The sequence below is a fragment of the Pavona decussata genome, unplaced genomic scaffold (assembly GCF_977016875.1).
Source record: "Pavona decussata unplaced genomic scaffold, jaPavDecu1.1 SCAFFOLD_51, whole genome shotgun sequence".
In the NCBI taxonomy this organism is placed as follows: domain Eukaryota; kingdom Metazoa; phylum Cnidaria; class Anthozoa; order Scleractinia; family Agariciidae; genus Pavona; species Pavona decussata.
This window is the reverse complement of record NW_028145473.1, coordinates 2,658,979-2,678,078: the sequence shown is the minus strand read 5'-3', so window position 1 is coordinate 2,678,078 and position 19,100 is coordinate 2,658,979. Positions and strand designations below refer to the sequence as shown.

The window sequence follows — 19,100 nt, the reverse complement described above, 5'->3', positions numbered from 1 at the left end:
CATTTTCTCAGTTCACGTCCATGTGATTTTCAAAGTGGTGAATTCACGGAGGCGAAACTGTAAATTTTACGTTTTTCACTGTTTCACCCCGGGATTTCACCAGAAACACGTCCGACAAAACAAAGAACGTAAAGGGAAAGAAAAGATGCATCATAGAACACTGCAGAATATCCGGCCACTCCAAAACCCTTCTCGAAAACAGTGCCTATGTGGCCAAGTAACTAAGAAGAGACCTCTATAAAGAAGTGCCTATTTGGTTATGTGACTACATGACATACAAAAAATAGTTACCTCTTCAGATGCGGTCAGTGTAAAATGCAGACTGCAGACTGCAGACTGCAGACTGCAGACTGGGGGTAAAATGCAGACTAGGGGTAAAATGCAGACTGAACACTGCAGACCAGGGGTAAAATGCAGACTAAATTATAAAGACTATCTTTTTAAAGTTACAGTCAATCAAGGTCACGCGTGAACAGTAATTCCAAGAATGAAATGAACATTCGAATTTCTCTTTGTAATGTCCGACGTGTGAATGAAATGTTGGACATCTCTCTGGAAGTCGTTCCGAAAAAGACGCATTAACTGAAAAAAAGATTCAAAATACTTGGGAAACAATTGTTATTCTTGAAATATTCAATTTTGCAATGTAAAGAAAAATTCATAGCTTTATATTGTCAATAAGCTAGGGAAATTTATACGGGAACTCTGAAATCTCGTTGGCGATTTTGAAAAATTTCAAAACTCCGTTCAAATTTCAAAAATATCGTTCACGCGTGACCTGGGTTGACTGTAAAACACTCGAAGTGATTTTGGTCTGTATAGAAAGTTAATAAGTAAGTGTAGAATTCCAAAAAGATACATGTAGCGTTGTTAGCGAAAAAGGAATGGAGAGACGAACTGATCTGATTTGTGACATTTTCTAGTTATTGTTGTGAAGTCCCAGGCGTTCGTGACCGCGTGGGACCTAGACCGGATGTAGACTATTATGGGCTATTAAAAAAGCACATGGAATGAAAATGGCTGTCGTATAGATGAATTTTTTTGTTTGTGAAACGACAAATATCCATAGTGGTCCTTCGAGAGCCGGATGAAAAGAAACGGCGATGGGAGATGAGGAAAATACGAAGCGGAAACGCAATCTACCGAAATATTTAAGCGACTATGTGGGAGTGCCAGGACAAAACAGCGACAAAACCGAGAGCACTTCGGTCACTTCCAGCAGTAGACACAGCAGCAAACAAGGCAGTCGGACGAGCAAGAACACTTCAACCACGTCGAGAGGACGAGCCAGACAGGCCGCGAGGGAGGCAAATCTCGCAAAACTGAAAGTGGAACAGCTCAAAGAAAAATCTCGACTGGAAGTGGAAATTGTTGCTCAAAAAGCTGAACTTGACGCGCAACTGAAAATCAAAGAAGCACAACTGGAAGCCGACTGGAAAGAAAAGAAGGCGATGCTCCTACAAGATGAAGCGAGTGAAGATGAGATTGTTGATTGCTTGAAAGATTTTGAAGAACTTGTCGAGAACGCAGCTGGCGCCGAAAACAAAGCAAAAACCGAACCGAAGTTGGAAGATATCAAGAAAGAAGATGCCCCCGAACAGGATACAAAGTTCAGAGTAAAGGAGTGGTTGGAGAAGATAAATCCTAAACAGGAACCAGCCGATGATGAACCGAGGAACAAAATTCGTGAGTCTGCAAAGGAAAAAGGAATGGTTGGGGACTGGACAGCTTTCAGTAAGCCACCTTTCTTATCTTCGCTTCCTAAGATTAATTTGCCTGTGTTTGATGGGGATCCATGTCATTGGCCGAACTGGTATGGAATGTTCAAAGCGCTTGTTCATGACCAAAAGCTCTCCAAAACACAAAAGATGATTTATTTAAAGGCATCAGTAAAAGGGTCGGCAGAAAAGGCTATTGCAGGAATGTTCTTTGATGGAACAATGTATGAAGAAGCTATCAAAGAGTTGAAACATCGGTTTGGAAATCCAGAGCTTATCTCCAAGTCTTTAATTAGAAAGCTTTTGGACTTGCCAACACTGAGAGATGAAAATGTTTTAAGTCTCAGGTCATTTGTTGACAACCTGCACAATATTGTCAGGACATTGAAAACTTATGGTCATGGTGCAGACCTGCAAGCAGCCGCCAACATGCAACAAGTTATGGAAAGATTGCCGCCTAGAATTGCTGAGAGGTGGAGCCGACGGAAGATAGAGCTGGAACCAAAGAAAGTTGATCTCAGTGACCTAGACAGATGGCTGGAGACAGAGGTGCAAGTCAAAGAAATGGCCTATGGAGGTAGCAGTGAACCAGAGAAGCCTAAACATGAAGGAGGGAAGTCCAAAGCAAATGCAAGTAGCTCAAGGTGGCAGGCAAGACGGCAAAATGGGCGAGCTAACACATTCGCAACTTCAGGAGGAAAACTGGAATGTGCTGTCTGCAAAGGAGATCATCAGATTACTGCGTGTGAGACCTGGAAAAGAGCGACTGTGAACGACCGATGGGAGTTAGCGAAGAAACACAATTTATGCTTTCTGTGCCTCAAGAGGAACCATCGAACATGGCGTTGCTCATCAAAAGATTCCTGTACAGTAGAAGGGTGCGGTCGGAGGCATCACCCACAGTTGCACAAAACAGAGGAAATGTTAAGGTTAAACCCATCGGCTGACACATTCCGCCCTGCACAAGCTGCTGAAGAGAATGCGCAACAGACAGGAATGCCCACAACCTATGCAACCTGCGGAGCGATTGAGCAACCTGACACTGTGAGACGCACTGGAAAAGTGGCTCTTCAGATGGTACCAGTAATTCTAGAAGGGAGAAACGGTATCAGGATTAGAGCAAATGCATTCCTAGATGGAGGTTCAGGTTCATCTTATCTCAGAGAAGAGGTAGCTGATACTTTAGGCCTAGAAGCAGAACGTCGACCACTCCGTGTTTCAGTGTTTGGAGCAAAGTCTGTTGTGACGGATAGCAAAACTGTGACTGTGCGTGTAGAAAGTATGGATGGTGCAACCAAGAGGGAAGTTCTTCTGTGGACAACTCCAAGCATATGTGAAATGAAAGCAATGGATTGGTCCCAGAGTAAGAAAGGATTGAACCATCTTCGGGATTTAGAGATTCCAATGCCGGTTGGACGCGGAGAAGTCGATCTACTCATTGGCAGTGATTACTATGAGGAACTGCTTCTGCCAGTTGAGCATCGTGTAGGCAAACCAGGGGACCCTGTGGGTGTTAAGACACAGCTGGGATGGACAGTTGTTGGACAGGTGCCAGGTGGAGTTAGTGGGTGTCGTGCAGCAAATCACACTTACACGTTTCATGCTATTCCTACTCCAGAGTTGAAAGCTGATGAATTAATGCGGAAGATGTGGGATGATGAACTTGTAGGACTCGCTGATCACAAGAGTGAACCGCTGACTGCAGAGGAAATGCTGGCCGCAGAAAAAGCAAGCAGGTCAAGACGGTACCTTGATGGGCGTTATGAAGTGGGGATTCCCTGGGTGGATGATCAACCACCATTGTATTCCAATCGAGCAGGAGCTGAGGGCCGACTCCTTTCGCTCGAAAAGCAGCTCAAAAGAAGGCCAGATGTTGCTGAGAAGTATTGCCAAGTGATGGAGGCGAATGTGGCGAAGGGTTATGTAAGGAGGGTGGAGCCAGGTGAAATTGATGATGGAGCGAGCTGGTATCTACCGCACTTCCCGGTGGTGAGAGAAGACAAACAGACAACCAAAGTGAGGATTGTCTACGATTCAGCGGCGAGGTATGGGGGAATCAGCTTGAACGACACCATGTTGCCGGGTCCCAAGCTGCAACAAGACATCTTCGATGTGTTACTGCGATTTCGTAAGAACCCTGTTGCCCTTGTAGCTGACCTCACTGAGATGTTTTCGCAAGTTGTTATGGCGAAACAAGACAGGCGATATCACCGCTTCCTGTGGCGAGGGCTAGATCTCACCAGACCCCCTGAAGTGTACGAAGCGATGAGACTGTTGTTTGGTGATCGAGCTTCACCGTACCTGGCGCAATACATTGTACGACAACATGCTGAAGACCATAAAGATGACTACCCAGTAGCAGTTGCTATCATCCTTCTTCAGATGTACATGGACGACATCATGGCGTCGCTTGAGACTGACGATGAAGCGATAAAGACTCGTGATCAACTCATCAAGCTGCTTGGTGAAGCGGGCTTCAAAATACGGCGATGGTGTAGCAACCGGCCTAAGGTTCTGGAGGATGTGCCACTAGAAGATCGCGTAGCAAATGTTAACATTGAGGAGTCAGAACTGCCATGCATGAAGGCGCTTGGAGTCCAGTGGAACGCTGAAACGGACATGTTTACCTTCAAATTGAACCCACCAATGGACATTGACTACACAAAGCGAGGATTCCTGAAGAAACTTGCAACTCTATTTGATCCCCTTCAAATGCTAGCACCATTTACAATCAGAGCAAGGATGGCAATTCAAGAAACTTGGCTGCTGGGGCTGGGTTGGGATGATGAGTTCCCAACTGATTTGAAGAAGAGATGTCAAGGGTGGTTTAATGAGTTGCCAGAGCTTGCTGGAGTTCGGGTTCCGAGGTGTTATCGTGCAGAGGGAAAGCGTGTTGTTGACAGCTCGATTCACACAATGGTCGACGCTTCACAGTTGGCGTATGCAGCCGTCAGTTATGTCCGGCATAAATATGAGAGTGGAGAAGTAACGGTGCGGTTTGTTGCAGCGAAAGCTAAGGTTGCCCCCACAAAGGCAACAAGCATCCCTCGTTTAGAGTTGATGGCTGCAGTATTGGGAGTCAGATTGTCGAGGAAGGTAGCAGAGCTGTTGCAGATCCCGTTTGAGGCTTGTACAATATGGACGGACAGTGAGGATGTTGTTTGTTGGATTCAGGGACAGTCCAGGAGGTACAAGACTTTCGTCGCAAACAGAATCTCAGAGATTCATCAGAAGTCAAATCCTCAACAGTGGCGTCATGTTCCCACTGACTTTAACTGTGCTGACGACGCGACCCGAGGTCTACATGCAAGTCAGTTGACTGTGAACCACCGCTGGTTTCGTGGACCTGAGTTCTTGTACCACACCCCAGAATGCTGGCCCCAGAAGAAACGCATCCGAGAAGAAGAGACTTCTGAAGACTGCCAAGTGGAAATAGCCAAGCTGAAGATGACGTTCGTAACTGATGTTTCTGAACCATTGATGGATCCATTGAAGTACTCCAGCTGGACCAGACTGATAAGAGTCACTGCGTGGGTGATGAGATTTGTTGCCAAGCTGTCTACCAAGGTTAAGAAGAGGGACAACCTTCCAGTAGCACAGATGAAAGAGTCATTGACACCTGCTGAGTTAGATGAAGCTAGAAAGTTCTGGGTGAAACAAGCACAGAGTGAGCGATTCCCAGAGGAGGTGCAAAACTTGAACAGAAGGAAGGAAGTGAGGAAGCAGAGCCATCTAAAAGCGCTAACCCCAACCATGGATGAAGCGGGCGTGTTACGAGTTGGCGGACGACTTGCTAGAGCAGCTCTCCCTTACGATGCCATTCACCCAATGATACTGCCAAAAAAGCATCACATTACTCGCCTAATTGTAGCAGATGTACACAATCAGTGTCACCATGCAGGGGTAAATCACGTCTTATCACAATTGCGACATCACTACTGGGTTGTGGATGGTCGTCAGGAAGTGAAGAATTGGGACAGAGACTGTAAGGTGTGCGAAAAGCGGCGAGCAGAACCGGCAGTGCAGATAATGGCACCTCTCCCGGAACCCAGACTTGGAACAACCATGAGGGCCTTCGCGAAATCCTGTGTTGATTACGCTGGGCCGTTCGTTACCAAGATAACACGAAGAGTTTCCGCCAAGAGGTACTTGTGCTTGTTTACATGTGCAGCCACCAGAGCCGTGCATCTTGAGATGGCATTTTCTCTGAGTAGCGCAGATTTCTTGAATGCATTCAGTCGGATGGTGGCTACCAGGGGGAGACCAGAAGAAGTCACAAGTGACAACGGTACTAACTTTGTGGGAGCCGAGAGGGAGCTGCGAGAGCTTGTTCAGTCAATGGATCATAAGGGCATTGCAGACGACGCTGCAAACAAGGGGATCAAGTGGAACTGGAATCCGCCTCTTGGTTCGCACTTTGGAGGAGTGTTTGAGTCCCTGATTAAAGTAGCCAAGAAAACCTTGAGGTCAATTGTTGGAAATGCAGGGCTGAATGATGATGAACTCCAAACTGCCATTAAAGAAGTAGAAGCACTAATGAACTCGAGACCGCTGACGTATGAGGGGACTGACGCCCGTGATGAACCCGTGCTGACGCCGAGCCATTTCCTTGTTGGACAGTTGGGAGGACAGTTAGCGCCTCGAGTCGCTGATGAAGTAGCATTCAACCCTAGAAACCGATGGAGACTAATCCAGAGTCTTGTTAAGTTGTTCTGGAAGCGCTGGAGGGATGAATTTCTTGCGACGTTGAACACACGAAAGAAGTGGAGAGAGATACGTGACAACCTGAAAACAGGAGATGTAGTGCTGGTTGTTGATCAGAATGCACCGCGTGCGAAGTGGGATCTGGGACGAGTTGCTGAGGTGTTCCCAGGCAAAGATGGACAAGTGCGCGTTGTTCGAGTAATCGTCAAAGGTCACAACTTCATCCGTCCAGTTACTCGGCTGTGCTCACTGAATGTATGACGCTGACGCTGAGGTCAAGATTCCCATGAGAGGAAGAGCTGTACCTGGATCCGCTCTTCGGGGGGGAGAATGGAGAGACGAACTGATCTGATTTGTGACATTTTCTAGTTATTGTTGTGAAGTCCCAGGCGTTCGTGACCGCGTGGGACCTAGACCGGATGTAGACTATTATGGGCTATTAAAAAAGCACATGGAATGAAAATGGCTGTCGTATAGATGAATTTTTTTGTTTGTGAAACGACAAATATCCAAGGAATTTGAGGCTTACGAAAAAACCTTAGGATTTCATTGCGTGACTTTTGGGGACGGCGCGCTACTTCTTCCAATACTTTCAAAAATTATTTCTCCATGAATTCGCTTCGAAATAAAGAGAAAAACCGCTCAACAAGATATTTAAATGTTTTAGTTTTGAAAAAAAAATGCATTTGACGATGTGCTTTCGAAATATATCGGTGAATTTTAAAGTGCGCGAATGGATGCATTTTACTACCGTCCGCCGTGTATTATATTACGTTGTAAACAAACCGAGTACAGAAAACTCAAAAATTCGTATCTCGGTAAATATATGTCCTATCGAGCTCATTTTTCTCTCTATAGAAAGCTGAGTAAATGTAGAATTCAAATATGAAAAGATTTCTGTTGTGCAGATAACGAGAAAGGAATTTAGCGCTTGCGAAAAAATCGTAGAAAATGAAAACAGTTCTCATGGTTTAAAATGAATGAATACTTTCCGGGATACAACCTGCCCAACCGAACAAAATTTAATTTAATTTGGTCTGCATTTTACCCCTGGTCTGCAGTTTTCAGTCTGCATTTTACCCCTAGTCTGCATTTTACCCCCAGTCTGCAGTCTGCAGTCTGCAGTCTGCATTTTACACTGACCGCTTCAGATGGCTAGCATTAGTTTCAATTACTTCCCAGCACTTACACTTTAACGGATCCATGCTACCACTCTTTGTCAGTATACAGCTATTTCAATTAACGTTGTCGGATGAAAATAAAGCTAAAAGACAAGACCGCAATGTTTTGTGGGATTATTTTTTGTGAATAATTTTATCAAAATCATCCCTGCACGTGCAGGTCATTGTACTGCTAATTACAACCTATTGTTTTCTCCAGGCATGACTGATTTTGATGAATTTATTCATAAAAATCCCACGTAAACTTTTGGTCTTGTCTTTTAGCTTCATGCTTTGAACCCGACAACGTTAGTTGAAATGACTGTATACAACAATTAGATGGTATGAAACAGTGGCCTAATCATTGGTGAAGGAGTTCCAAGGTGCCCATGCAGCCATTATTAAAAAATTGGGAGGGGGGGGGGGGTGGGGATTCGATGAACTCATTTTTGAGTTGTTATCACTTAAACCTAAAGTTGCATGTAGACCTGTTTTTAACAGGTTATGCAAACAATCATAACTTATTCACCACTGATCATGCATTTGCTTCACACCATTATTGTATTCAATGATACAGAGTGGTACATGTACATGTGGTAGATCCTTAAAAGTATAACTGCGGGGAACTTATACCAGCCACCATAAAAGAGTGGATACGTGGTCATTATCCAGTAATACCTCTACATGATATACACTTACCACCTAACTGCACAGGGAAGTAGTCATGTACCCTAAAACGTAAACTGTCTTTGTCTCGTTCTTTACTGTAAAGAAACGTCACAAACCAACGCCTACATTGTGGGCAGCTGCATATCCAGCTTTTTCAGAGGTACAACTTTAAAGTGGCCCGGAATTTTGCACTAAGAGACAGATGCCTCCGAACCTCAACAAAATTCGATTTGTGCCTTCAAAATCCACCATATAAACATTTTTCAATAATTAATTCAATGTAACAAGTGATGGCACATTGTTTATCTTGTTTTGGTGTCTACAATCCTGGACAAAATTTGTTGTGACAAGTGACAAAATAACACGCAAAGTACATTTACACTTTGTAATTTGGATCCATATTAATAAACACCATATGATTGTTAAAACTACATGTATAACAGGGAATCAGAATAATAATAAAAAATATACATGTAAGATACATTAAGAAATAATTCCAATTCTCACAAAAATTGTCTTTCTCTTTAAGGAATTAAATTAAGTCCTGTGTCACGGTAAATGACCTTTAGGAGTTACAACTGAACTCCAATACAAATAAACTCTACCATCATGCAGGTCAGTTAACTTTAACTAAGGCAAGGAACTTAAACTTTGGGGGACATTTTAAGAACTCTGACTTCAAAATAACTTCATCCTAGCCTGAGTGACTTCCACTCAAATCCATTAAAAGCTGAAAGTTTATTACTCACAGAAAATACATACAATGGAAATGTATCATTATTGATTCATGGGTTATTATTTTTACCAAAACAACTGGCAGATTAAAGCGGCATGTCCCTTAACCTTCCCCCATTTTCCTCAAAGTTAAGGGGCTGCTTATCTATCAGAATATAAAGAAAAAAATTAATTTACTTCTCAGATTAAATCACTCCATTTAACTTAAATAAGAGGACCGTTTAAGAGACTACAATTACAATAAGAGTATAACTAATTACTCACAATGTTTACCAGTTTGGTGGTTCGTAAAAGAGCTCTTTCAGTAACGTTCCAACTACTCTGGTGTCAGCCATATTAGACTTCTGATGTCCTTTTCTTTTTCTTATCCTAATAAATCCCTTTGTTTTGCTAATTTGGAACATTGTAAATGAAAAATAATACCACCAAAAGGACGTTTAACTCTGCATAACAACCTACATCAATACACCAGGAGTCTGAGTCATGGAGAATTTCTTGCCCTTGGCAATTACATGGAATAAAATTATAATAAATTATGAAATAATTACACCTTTCCCATGACCATAACAACACTTATTCTAAATTATTTTAACTGGTTAAGGGTTGGTGTGTCACTGTGGCATTCCAGATGTGAATGATATTATCTCTGCTAATTTAATTATGAGGCACTCAATCCTCTGAAGAATACAAGGGAGACTCCACCATAATAATAATAATAATAATAATAATAATAATAATAATAATAATAAAAATAATTATCATAGTGCTATAGATCAAAATATTATTGCCTTGCCATGTGTATAGTAAGGTCTTACACACTATATACAATGTGATGTATTTACATTTAAACAATTAAAATGTTAATAAATTATAATACATTGAAACAATTAACATTGTTTTGAGAATATCCATGGTACCTGTAACCATGCTCCTGCACTTGCAAAGCACACAGCTTCTACCCTCTACCCCACTCCCCTTCCTAATAACAGTCTAGCATCAACAAGATTGACAACTGTGGCTTTGTTCTCATTCAGTTCATGCTGCAAAAAGGTTGAATAATTGATTATTATTATTATTATTATTATTATTATTATTATTATTATTATTATTATTATTATTATTATTATTATTATTATAAGCAGTTGTTTCAAATAATAATTTTCAACATAATTTACAGGCTATTAAGCTAATGCATGTAGTATGATTCAATTATACATGCCAGAAAGAATGTGTACCTGTTAATGACGCAGGTTAGAGCTCTCATTAGAGACTACCAACTAACTATTATGGTAAACAATCAAAAGCTGCTCAGAATTCACAAATAACTAAAAGACAACATGCAATGAAAAGCTTCACTTTCTCAAAGGTAAATGCCAGTCCTAGTGGGCAGTGAGTTCCAAATAAAATTGGACAAAAATTGGCAACTGTTGGAATGATATGTAATTAATTTGCAAGAAAATAATATTGGAACAAGGCCATGCAGATTAACCGGCAGAGAAGTTTGAAAAAGATTCAGAGTAGGAGACTATAACTTGCACTCAAAAAATTGCCAAGCAGATTGAGCCTTGTCCATTCTGTTCTTTTGGTGCATCCTTTTACATACTCCAAGCCTTTTACAGGCTATGCAAACCAGGAGCCAATGGTACAGAAAGGGGGAAGTTTGTCCCCTACTCCTACCCCTACCCCTTTTTGCCTTAATGAAACAAGACGGAAGAAAATGTTGTACGATTAATGCAAATTACTTCCATGTATTCTTCATCCTCGGAGACCCAGGGGCAGATAGTTGGGTCAAAAGGAAGTCGAAGCGGCAAAGTTTGCAAGAACGAAAGAGCGAGCCCCGGCTCTTTCGTTCTTGCAAACTTTGCCGCTTCGACTTCCTTTTGACCCAACTATCTGCCCCTGGGTCTCCGAGGATGTGTATTCTTTTGATCGTCAGGTATTACTGATTTTTCTTAAGTCGTAATAAAAATACCCATATCCAGGAAAAAATTGGGAGCACATGTACTGTATGCTCTGATCCCTGATCATTTTTTTCTGAAATAGGTCTTTCAATGATAAGATTATGAAACAGCTAGCTTTAAAAAACAGAAACCATACTTCTACAACAAAAATCAATCATAATTTCATTTTACACTACACCATTGTTCACTGTCTTATGTCCACTCAAATGCTAGTTCACTTAGGGGTAATACCTTTGTTACAAAATATAAAAGATTGTTGGCAGTGAAGTCACTGATAACAAAATAGCTTCTCACACTGAACGGTAAAGACATTACAGCAAAGAAGTCTGATTGCCAGGTTGCAAATATTATCAAACATGAACATCAATGAAAACATTTTGAGGGTCACCCCACTAAACCCCCCACACACCAGCCCCCCTCCTGACAGATTACAGTATCTGATTAAGCCCAAAATTACATCAAAGTTTTAGTCAGAGTGTTTTCACATGACGTCACAGCATGCAGCCATGTTGGTGTCCCAAAACAAAGTAATGTCGGCCATGTTGGTGTCCCGAACTAAACCTCGGAGAATTGAATACATGAACTCTATTTCTATGCAAATACTTTCTTTTGTTTTAATAAACCAATATGGCCGGTAGTCCAATGAATGAAAACGCTCTATATTTAAATCTGATTTGCAACATTAACAATACTTTTGTCCACTAAAAATACTTATTATATTATTTTACAACACTACATGTAACTGTACTTACCATACACACAATACCTACACTACTTACAATCTTTTACAATTTACTAACAATATTTATAATACAATACAATCTTACTACAAGTCTAACTATACAAGTGATATTACTTACAATATTGGTTACAAATATCAGTAATGCGTCCCACTGGGTGTCCTGCATGGCTACTCAAATAAAACACACCTGCCGAACTAATATCAAGCATTATAGGCCATTTTTGAGTTGCTGTGAACCTCACTATGGATGCAAGGCTAAGCGCAAAACTTTTCATAAGAAAATTAGTTTTGTTTGCACATGAATGAAAACTAATTTGCATAACAAAAACTTTGTACTTAGCCTCGCTTTCATAATACAGTTCAAAGCAACTCGGAAATGGTCTATTTACTATACTCTTTAGAGGGCTAAAAATATGGAATGCTTTGCCATTATCAATTACGTCTTCCCCTAGTCTATCCACCTTCAAAAGAAAGCTTCTTGATTTCCTCAGTTTATAGTATGAAACGTCTGACTCTATTATGTCTTTATAGTCTTACCACTGTATGTTAAAAAATCTAAATACAATGTCTTTACTAGTCTTACAGTCCTAACATATCTCCGAGGAGACCTCTCAGTGCCACTTCTTACTTCTTCTTTTACTATTATGATTCACTGTAAACGTATGTAAGATCTTAGTCTATTATTCACTGCAACTTTCTATGAATGCATGTCGTCGTGAATAAAATAAAAAATAAAAAACGCAAAAAAAACCTGGCTTCTATATTTTGATTTGACCAAAAAAACTTATTTTTTCTCTGAGGAGCAGTATTTAAAAGGAGCCCATTTCTTCTTGATAGAGGTTATAGTATTGTTGTTAAAAGCTACCTGTTTTTCAATGTTGATGGAGTTCATAAACAATTGTATGTATACTTAATAATTATAATAATCTTTAAACATGCAGGGTGCATTCTCACAAAAGTGGTTTTCAGAATGGCCCTGGGAAACTGGGAAACTGCTTCTTAGTCTGTAGGTGTATATATAGTGTCTAGCAATGAGAAGAAAATGGTGAAGGAGTAGGCTAGATATGCTGTCAATGAGACATGTGTTTCCAAGTTTACCATGCTTTGTATGATTCTAATGCAACTCTGACCCCTATATCCATCTCATAACAACTGAAAACCTTCTAAGGTTGGGATTCATTGAGGGATGAGACTGCCTGGAGGGACTAATTGAGCTTCATGCAATATGTTATTCTATGCACCGTTTACATCATCAGTTTTTTAAGGTGGTACAGGAGGGGTGTCTACTAAGCGAAGACTGAAGACCCCTCGAAAACGAAGACCCTAGAAAATGAAGACCCTCTCCAAATTATATCAGTGAGACGAAAGATCAATCGCACAATGCTTCCTTCAGTTGCGTACTGATTGTTTTAAATCAATCGCATGGTAAATTAAATTTGGCAGAAATTCCAATGAAATATAACTCATTTTTGCTCTGTGCAAGCACCCCGGTAAATCTTACGGAAGTCGTCCTGACAAGTCTCGCCAGGGTGTTACGAAAACTAAGATCATGACCCTCGATAACAAAGACAGACTCTTCTAGTAAACAAAGATGGAAGTACCCGTTCACCTCCTTGATGAGAACATATAAATAGGACCCTGGCTGTGGTGCTTTGGGAATAACAAAGCCACCTGATCCAAAGAGAGAAAGACTGAGTTCTGGTTGCTGAATCATGCATCGCTCTCATCGGGCTTTCAACGAAAATGAAAGGTGTGTGACTCAAAACAAATCCGAAATTTGAAGTCTTTTTCATTCTGATGTAACATCTGTAGATGTTAGCGAAACCAAACAATTTACAAAGGATGTTTTAACTAGTCTTTATTGAAACTAAAAGATGATAATTAACCTTATATTTCCTTCCTGATTGAAAATAAAGGATCAAGAAATTTGAAGTCAGTTTCTGTTTTAGAAAATTACTTTCCAATTGAAGGAAAATGATCCTTATCAAAGGTATAAAAACACCAAGGAAATAGTAATAAAGATTATAATAACTATTAATCATAATCATAAACAATTAAATTATCATCATAAACATCATAATAATATACACAATAATCATAACGAATTCGTCTACCTCTGTCGTAGCCACCCTTGACAAGAGGCCAGTCTATTTTTGGAACAATTCAATTTATGAGTTTATTTCACTAATTCTATATTTTAAAGTAACATAATAATAATAATAATAATAATAATAATAATAATAATAATAATAATAATAATAATAATAATAATAATTGTATTATTTCTAACGCGCAAATTCAAATAAGCATATGATCAAATGCGCGTGGTACGTGAAACATTATGAGATTAATAACAAAACCTAACCTAACATGACGTATCATACAGGAAAATACAACAAACAAATTATTCCATTCCAAACTCACACTCAGACATATTCAGATCTGTGTAATCATTGCCTAGCAAAGCAAAGCAAAGCCTCAACCCCAAGGAGCCGAAAGCAGTGGTTAAGAAAGCGCCACGCGCTGTGTTTCGATATAATGTCGTATTTTTATAGTGCAACGAACTCAACCAGAGCCACCCAACACTGATCAGCCAATCACAGGTCACTTTAACAATAAAGGTCAGTCTGGCTTTGGTAGCTTGTAAACCAATCAAAAACGAGAACATTTCTTTAAATTTCAAAGTGTCATTTTTTTAGGTAACCCCTGAGTTTGTTGCACTGTAAAAACTTTACAGGTGTTCACTGCATGATTTTGACAGGTTTCCGGCGGTTTTCATCAAAGTCTTAGTTTTCGTAGTCCGAAACTAAGATGGGGTCTTCGTTTGGTCTTTTATCTCTGTTTTCGAGGGTCTTACTTTTTGTAACACCCTGACAAGACTTGTCAGGACAAATTACAGTTCATCAGAAACTTACCAGGTGATCAATTTAAAACAAGCAGTATGCGACCAAAGGAAGTATTGTGTAATCGATCTTTCCTGTCTCGGGTATAATTTCGAGGAGGTCTTCATTTTCGAGGTCTTCGTTTTCTAGGGGGTCTTCGTTTTCAAGGTCTTCATTTTCTAGGGGTCTTCGTTTTTGAGGTCTTCGGTTTCTAGGGAGTCTTTAATATCAGATGGACTGCTTTGTTTTCAAGGGGTCTTCAGTCTTGGGTCTTCGCTTTCTAGACACCCGGTACAGGAGATAAAATTGGTGATTTTTGGCTCTTTTTGTTGGGAATGAAACTCACCAACTATTTGGTCAATCACAATACAATTTTCAGAGCTACAGTGTACTGCATAATTTCATCTGGTTTTTTTATAAGTCCAGCTTTGGATGATGGGGCATGTCCCAGGACTGGTCCCAGCAACAAGCCTTGCTGACATCTCCCCTTGTGTGTGGCGTGATAATCGACAATTAACCGATAATAAATAACAATTGAAAACATTAATTCAATCGATGTCAGAAATCGATGACCAATCAATGTCAAAAAGAATTTGGGTTTTTTAATTGCCATCAATTGCATTGGTTACCATCGTTGTCATCGATTCGCATATTTTTTCGAAGTCGAAAAAAAAAGGCTTAAGTTCGAAGGCCAGAGCAGTGCTACTAAATTAAATCCCTTTGGAAGTGACCCAGTTGCCCGGGGGGGGGGTGGTACTCCTCGGAATTCTTGGTGGGAGTGTGCCGCCCGGGCCTTCAAATCCCGACCCTATTTCAGACCTAAACATGCCATTTTCCACACCCGTTTTCAGACCTGACCTCTAAAATTCATACCCGTTTTCAGACCTGATAATTATGCATCAGTGCCGAACGGAAGTTGACGCAAGGAGTAAAAGTAAGCTGGAATGACATACTTTATCTATTTCTTTTTCTCGCTATCAGTTAGTCATTCCAGTTACGTACTGAGAAGAAAAATATGTTTGTAAGCTTTCGTAATGTTCCCGGCCCCAAAACCCCGACCCGATTTCAGACCGTAATTGTCAAAATCTATACCCGTTTTCAGACCAAAACGGCTCAAAAACCATACCCTTTGGGGTGGCACATACCTATATACCTTATATAGGGGAGTACCCCCCCCGGGCCCAGTTGACCACGATCATGCATTTTATCGATCACTTTCAGCGCATTCCTGTAATCTCCTTTCTTCTTCTGAACAACTAATCGCTCGAAAACTTCAACAGCAAAGGGCATTCGTGGACTACCCTTTAACCGAGGGTGGTCCAATACTCACCACTTGTTTGGGTTGTGAAAGTGCCTTTTCAACTCATACGACTCATATGAGTCGTAAAACACTTGTCCACTGGTCAGATTGACACAAGTACTGCGTAAATTGGCAATCAATAGTAATTAGAGGATTCAAGCTTGTGATTATTGATTGTTCATCGTTTGCCCAATACCAATCGGTAGCAATCAACTAATTGTCATCAATTGCTATCGATTAATCAGTTGAATTTCCAATTATCGATTGTCAATTGATTACGCCAGGCTTTAAAGTGCAACACAACTTGTTGCAACATGTCAGCAGTCACAGGGAAGATAATTCATAAGCAAGGCTTGCTTGGAATTAGTTTACCAATATATCTTTTCTGGGCTCTTTTCTTTCCAACCAACCTTTCATGAGAAACAGGCTAATGGGAGACAAAACAAATTATGAGAATGACCAAAGTAAACAGTTTAACCTTTCTCAGAATTATTACTATTGTGTGGAATTGTTACATTTTTTTCAGCATACTTGAAAGCCCAAACAACAAATAATTATTTGAGACTAACTGACTCTTGACCTGACCGTCTCCCAGTCTACAGAACAGAGCAGCACACGCGAGATCTCGTCGACTTTTGCGATATTCTGCAGACTGGCATGGATTAACTCGTACTACACGAAACCGGAAGTGTTCGTATGTACTCTGCTGTCTGCAGGCTTCACAATAACTCAAAACCTTCAAATCCACCGGACCATACTTCATTTATGGTCAAACTTGGGATTTGTATGTTTTTATAGGTCGACTAGGTACGACTAACGCGGGAAAACATGAGCTTAAGCTTATACAGTGTATACTAAATTATGCCAGTTGCGAGTTTTAGTGCTGTTTACATCCGCCCGGGGTAGTCAATCGATAAAAATTGATATCGGAAAATCATTCGATAAATCGATATCTATCGATAAATTGAACTTAAACGATATCGATTTTATCGGTCAATCGATAAAATTCGATACTCACACGCCGACGAAGTGTTAATGTTATCGATTTTATCGGATTCATCGATCTTTATTGAATCGATAAAAATTATCATGCTTCCGTTGAGGGAGCGTTTGATTGTGACTCTTTAAATGTAGATTTCAAAAGCGGCAATGAAATGAATTGTTGTCAAGCACTGTACAAGAGACTAAAGAGACTGCATTATGATTTTCTTCCTGATTTTATTGTTCGATTTACCGGGTTCGATTAGAAACGCGATTGTGTTACATTAGCAAATAAATAACAGTGGAATAATCAACCAGGGATCTATATCGGATTTCAAATACAATACACCCTGAGTAATACTAAACGTCTGTAGAAAAGATGAAGCAATTTTTATCGTTTAACGATCAGGAAAGTTGTTATCAGTGTCTCTGTGAGTTCTTTAATATCTTTCGGTGTTTCCGATTCGAAAATTGGAACGATAATTCAGTTTCGATAAATTCGATATTTATCGATAAAATCGATAGCCCTGATTTAAAAATCGATAATTATCGATTACTCACAACGAAATCTTTTATCGATTTTTATCGAATTTTGAAAAAATTAATCGATTTTTATCGATTGTTATCGGATGCTATCGATTATCGATATTATCGATTGACTACCCCGGGACATCCGGCATACACTTATCGAGTGTGCTGCTGTGCACATGAGAGCTCTCTTACCTTATGAAAGGGAAAACGTCAGGCCAACATAACAACTGCAAACGATTCTTCAAGGAATATCAGTCACTCATGTTTGAAGAAGTGCACACAACTGCTTTCTGAAACGGTCCTAAAACTGGCCTATGCTTGTCCCTTCCAGAAGTAAATCGAAACCCAGACTCGTACTCAGTCGCCATTTGCGTGTTTTAGGGACCGTTCATTTTTTATGAGCATGGGGGGGCTGGTGGGATTTGGTTATTTACCACTACGAAACTGTATGACCCCCCCTAGCATGCAATTTTTTTCCACATGGCCCCCCCCAGCAGAAACAATTTTTTTCTGATGACCCCCCCCCCCCCCCCCGCCCAACCAGAAACAAATCATACTCCTAACTTTAACAAAACGCTTATGTACTGTTTATATCAAAGATAAACGTAATTGTTACTGTGATTTCTTTACAGTACTATTAAAAAGTTACCGTTCTCTGCTTAGGTAAAGATTTCTCTTGTTTAAAAAAACGTTTTATAGATAGCAACACGTTTACGACAACGGCAAACCCTAAAGATTCTCAAATGAACTAGAAAAATTAATCAAGCAAATGGTTAACGTGAAATAACTCCCCTTCGAGTAGAAACAATTAATACACGTACAAATCTGACTAACAAAATACGGATCGAAGCATACCAATCAACGATTACGAGTCATATTAAACAAAAAAAACAGCGGACACACAGATATCGGGCGCGTAGGTAAGAGTTAGATAGGGGTGTTCGTTGAGCCCCAAATCTTGCTGAGCGCTGGAGGCGCTCTGACTAGGGGGGTCCGGGGGCATGCTCCCCCGGAAATTTTTGAAAATCTAGGTTCCCAGAAACCTCATTTCCTGCATTTTTAGACCCATTTTAGGCGAATCACAAATTTGTTTTACAGCAGCTTTTTAAGCTATATACATCATTTCTGCGGCATAATTGTTTAAACTTAAACAAGAGAGTTCAATGTACATTCCGCGCCCTGCCAAGTTCTGATAGCTATTCGATCTGCTGATAGTCATACACCAAGCTGGTAAACTGCATCATTCTCGGGTGTAGGCCTTCAAACAAATTGCCTATCTCGTCAAGATTGACAGGCATATCATATTTGATATGCATTTAGAACCAGGGCGGACATTCTACTCTCTCGCATGGTACACCTCATGTAGTTGTTCAACCTCCTCATTGTGCTTTTTCTTCCGCCAGTATTGATCTTCAAAGGGGGTTCGTTCAAACCCCTCGAACCCCCCCTCCTACACACCTGGATATTAAAGTACTGCTATTAAAAATGACAGTTACAAGCTTTTCTGAAGATGGCCTACGGCTCAGATTTACCGTCAACTGAAGTCACCAACAACAGTTCTATTATTAAAAACTAATCTGGATGTTCACACTAGGCATACTACTGAGTCTACTGATACTCCTGGGTTCAAATAATTTACCAATCAACAGTCTTTATAAAACTGAGTACTATTAAACAGAACATTAAACAATCTATTGATATAGTTCTGAGTACAACC

The 19,100-nt window shown here is 40.3% G+C and overlaps 2 protein-coding genes across 2 annotated transcripts in view; one reads left to right on the top strand and one right to left on the bottom strand.

The window, feature by feature from the left end:
• LOC146481062 (uncharacterized) overlaps positions 1 to 17,723 on the bottom strand; it is a 67,328-nt gene extending 49,605 nt beyond the window's left edge. The window contains exon 1 of the mRNA XM_085108763.1: positions 17,576 to 17,723. The gene's annotated coding sequence lies outside the window, so the exon portion shown is untranslated. The remainder of the gene's footprint in view (positions 1 to 17,575) is intronic.
• LOC146481063 (uncharacterized) lies at positions 870 to 6,932 on the top strand. The gene has a single exon (XM_085108718.1). It carries the CDS (start codon positions 1,104 to 1,106, stop codon positions 6,681 to 6,683), a length of 5,580 nt encoding a protein of 1,859 aa, XP_084964844.1. The 5' UTR covers positions 870 to 1,103; the 3' UTR covers positions 6,684 to 6,932.
• Positions 17,724 to 19,100: the final 1,377 nt, after the last annotated feature.

Excerpts from the sequence above, each read along its gene's own strand:
- LOC146481063 (XM_085108718.1), top strand. The coding sequence starts at position 1,104 with ATGGGAGATGAGGAAAATACGAAGCGGAAACGCAATCTACCGAAATAT.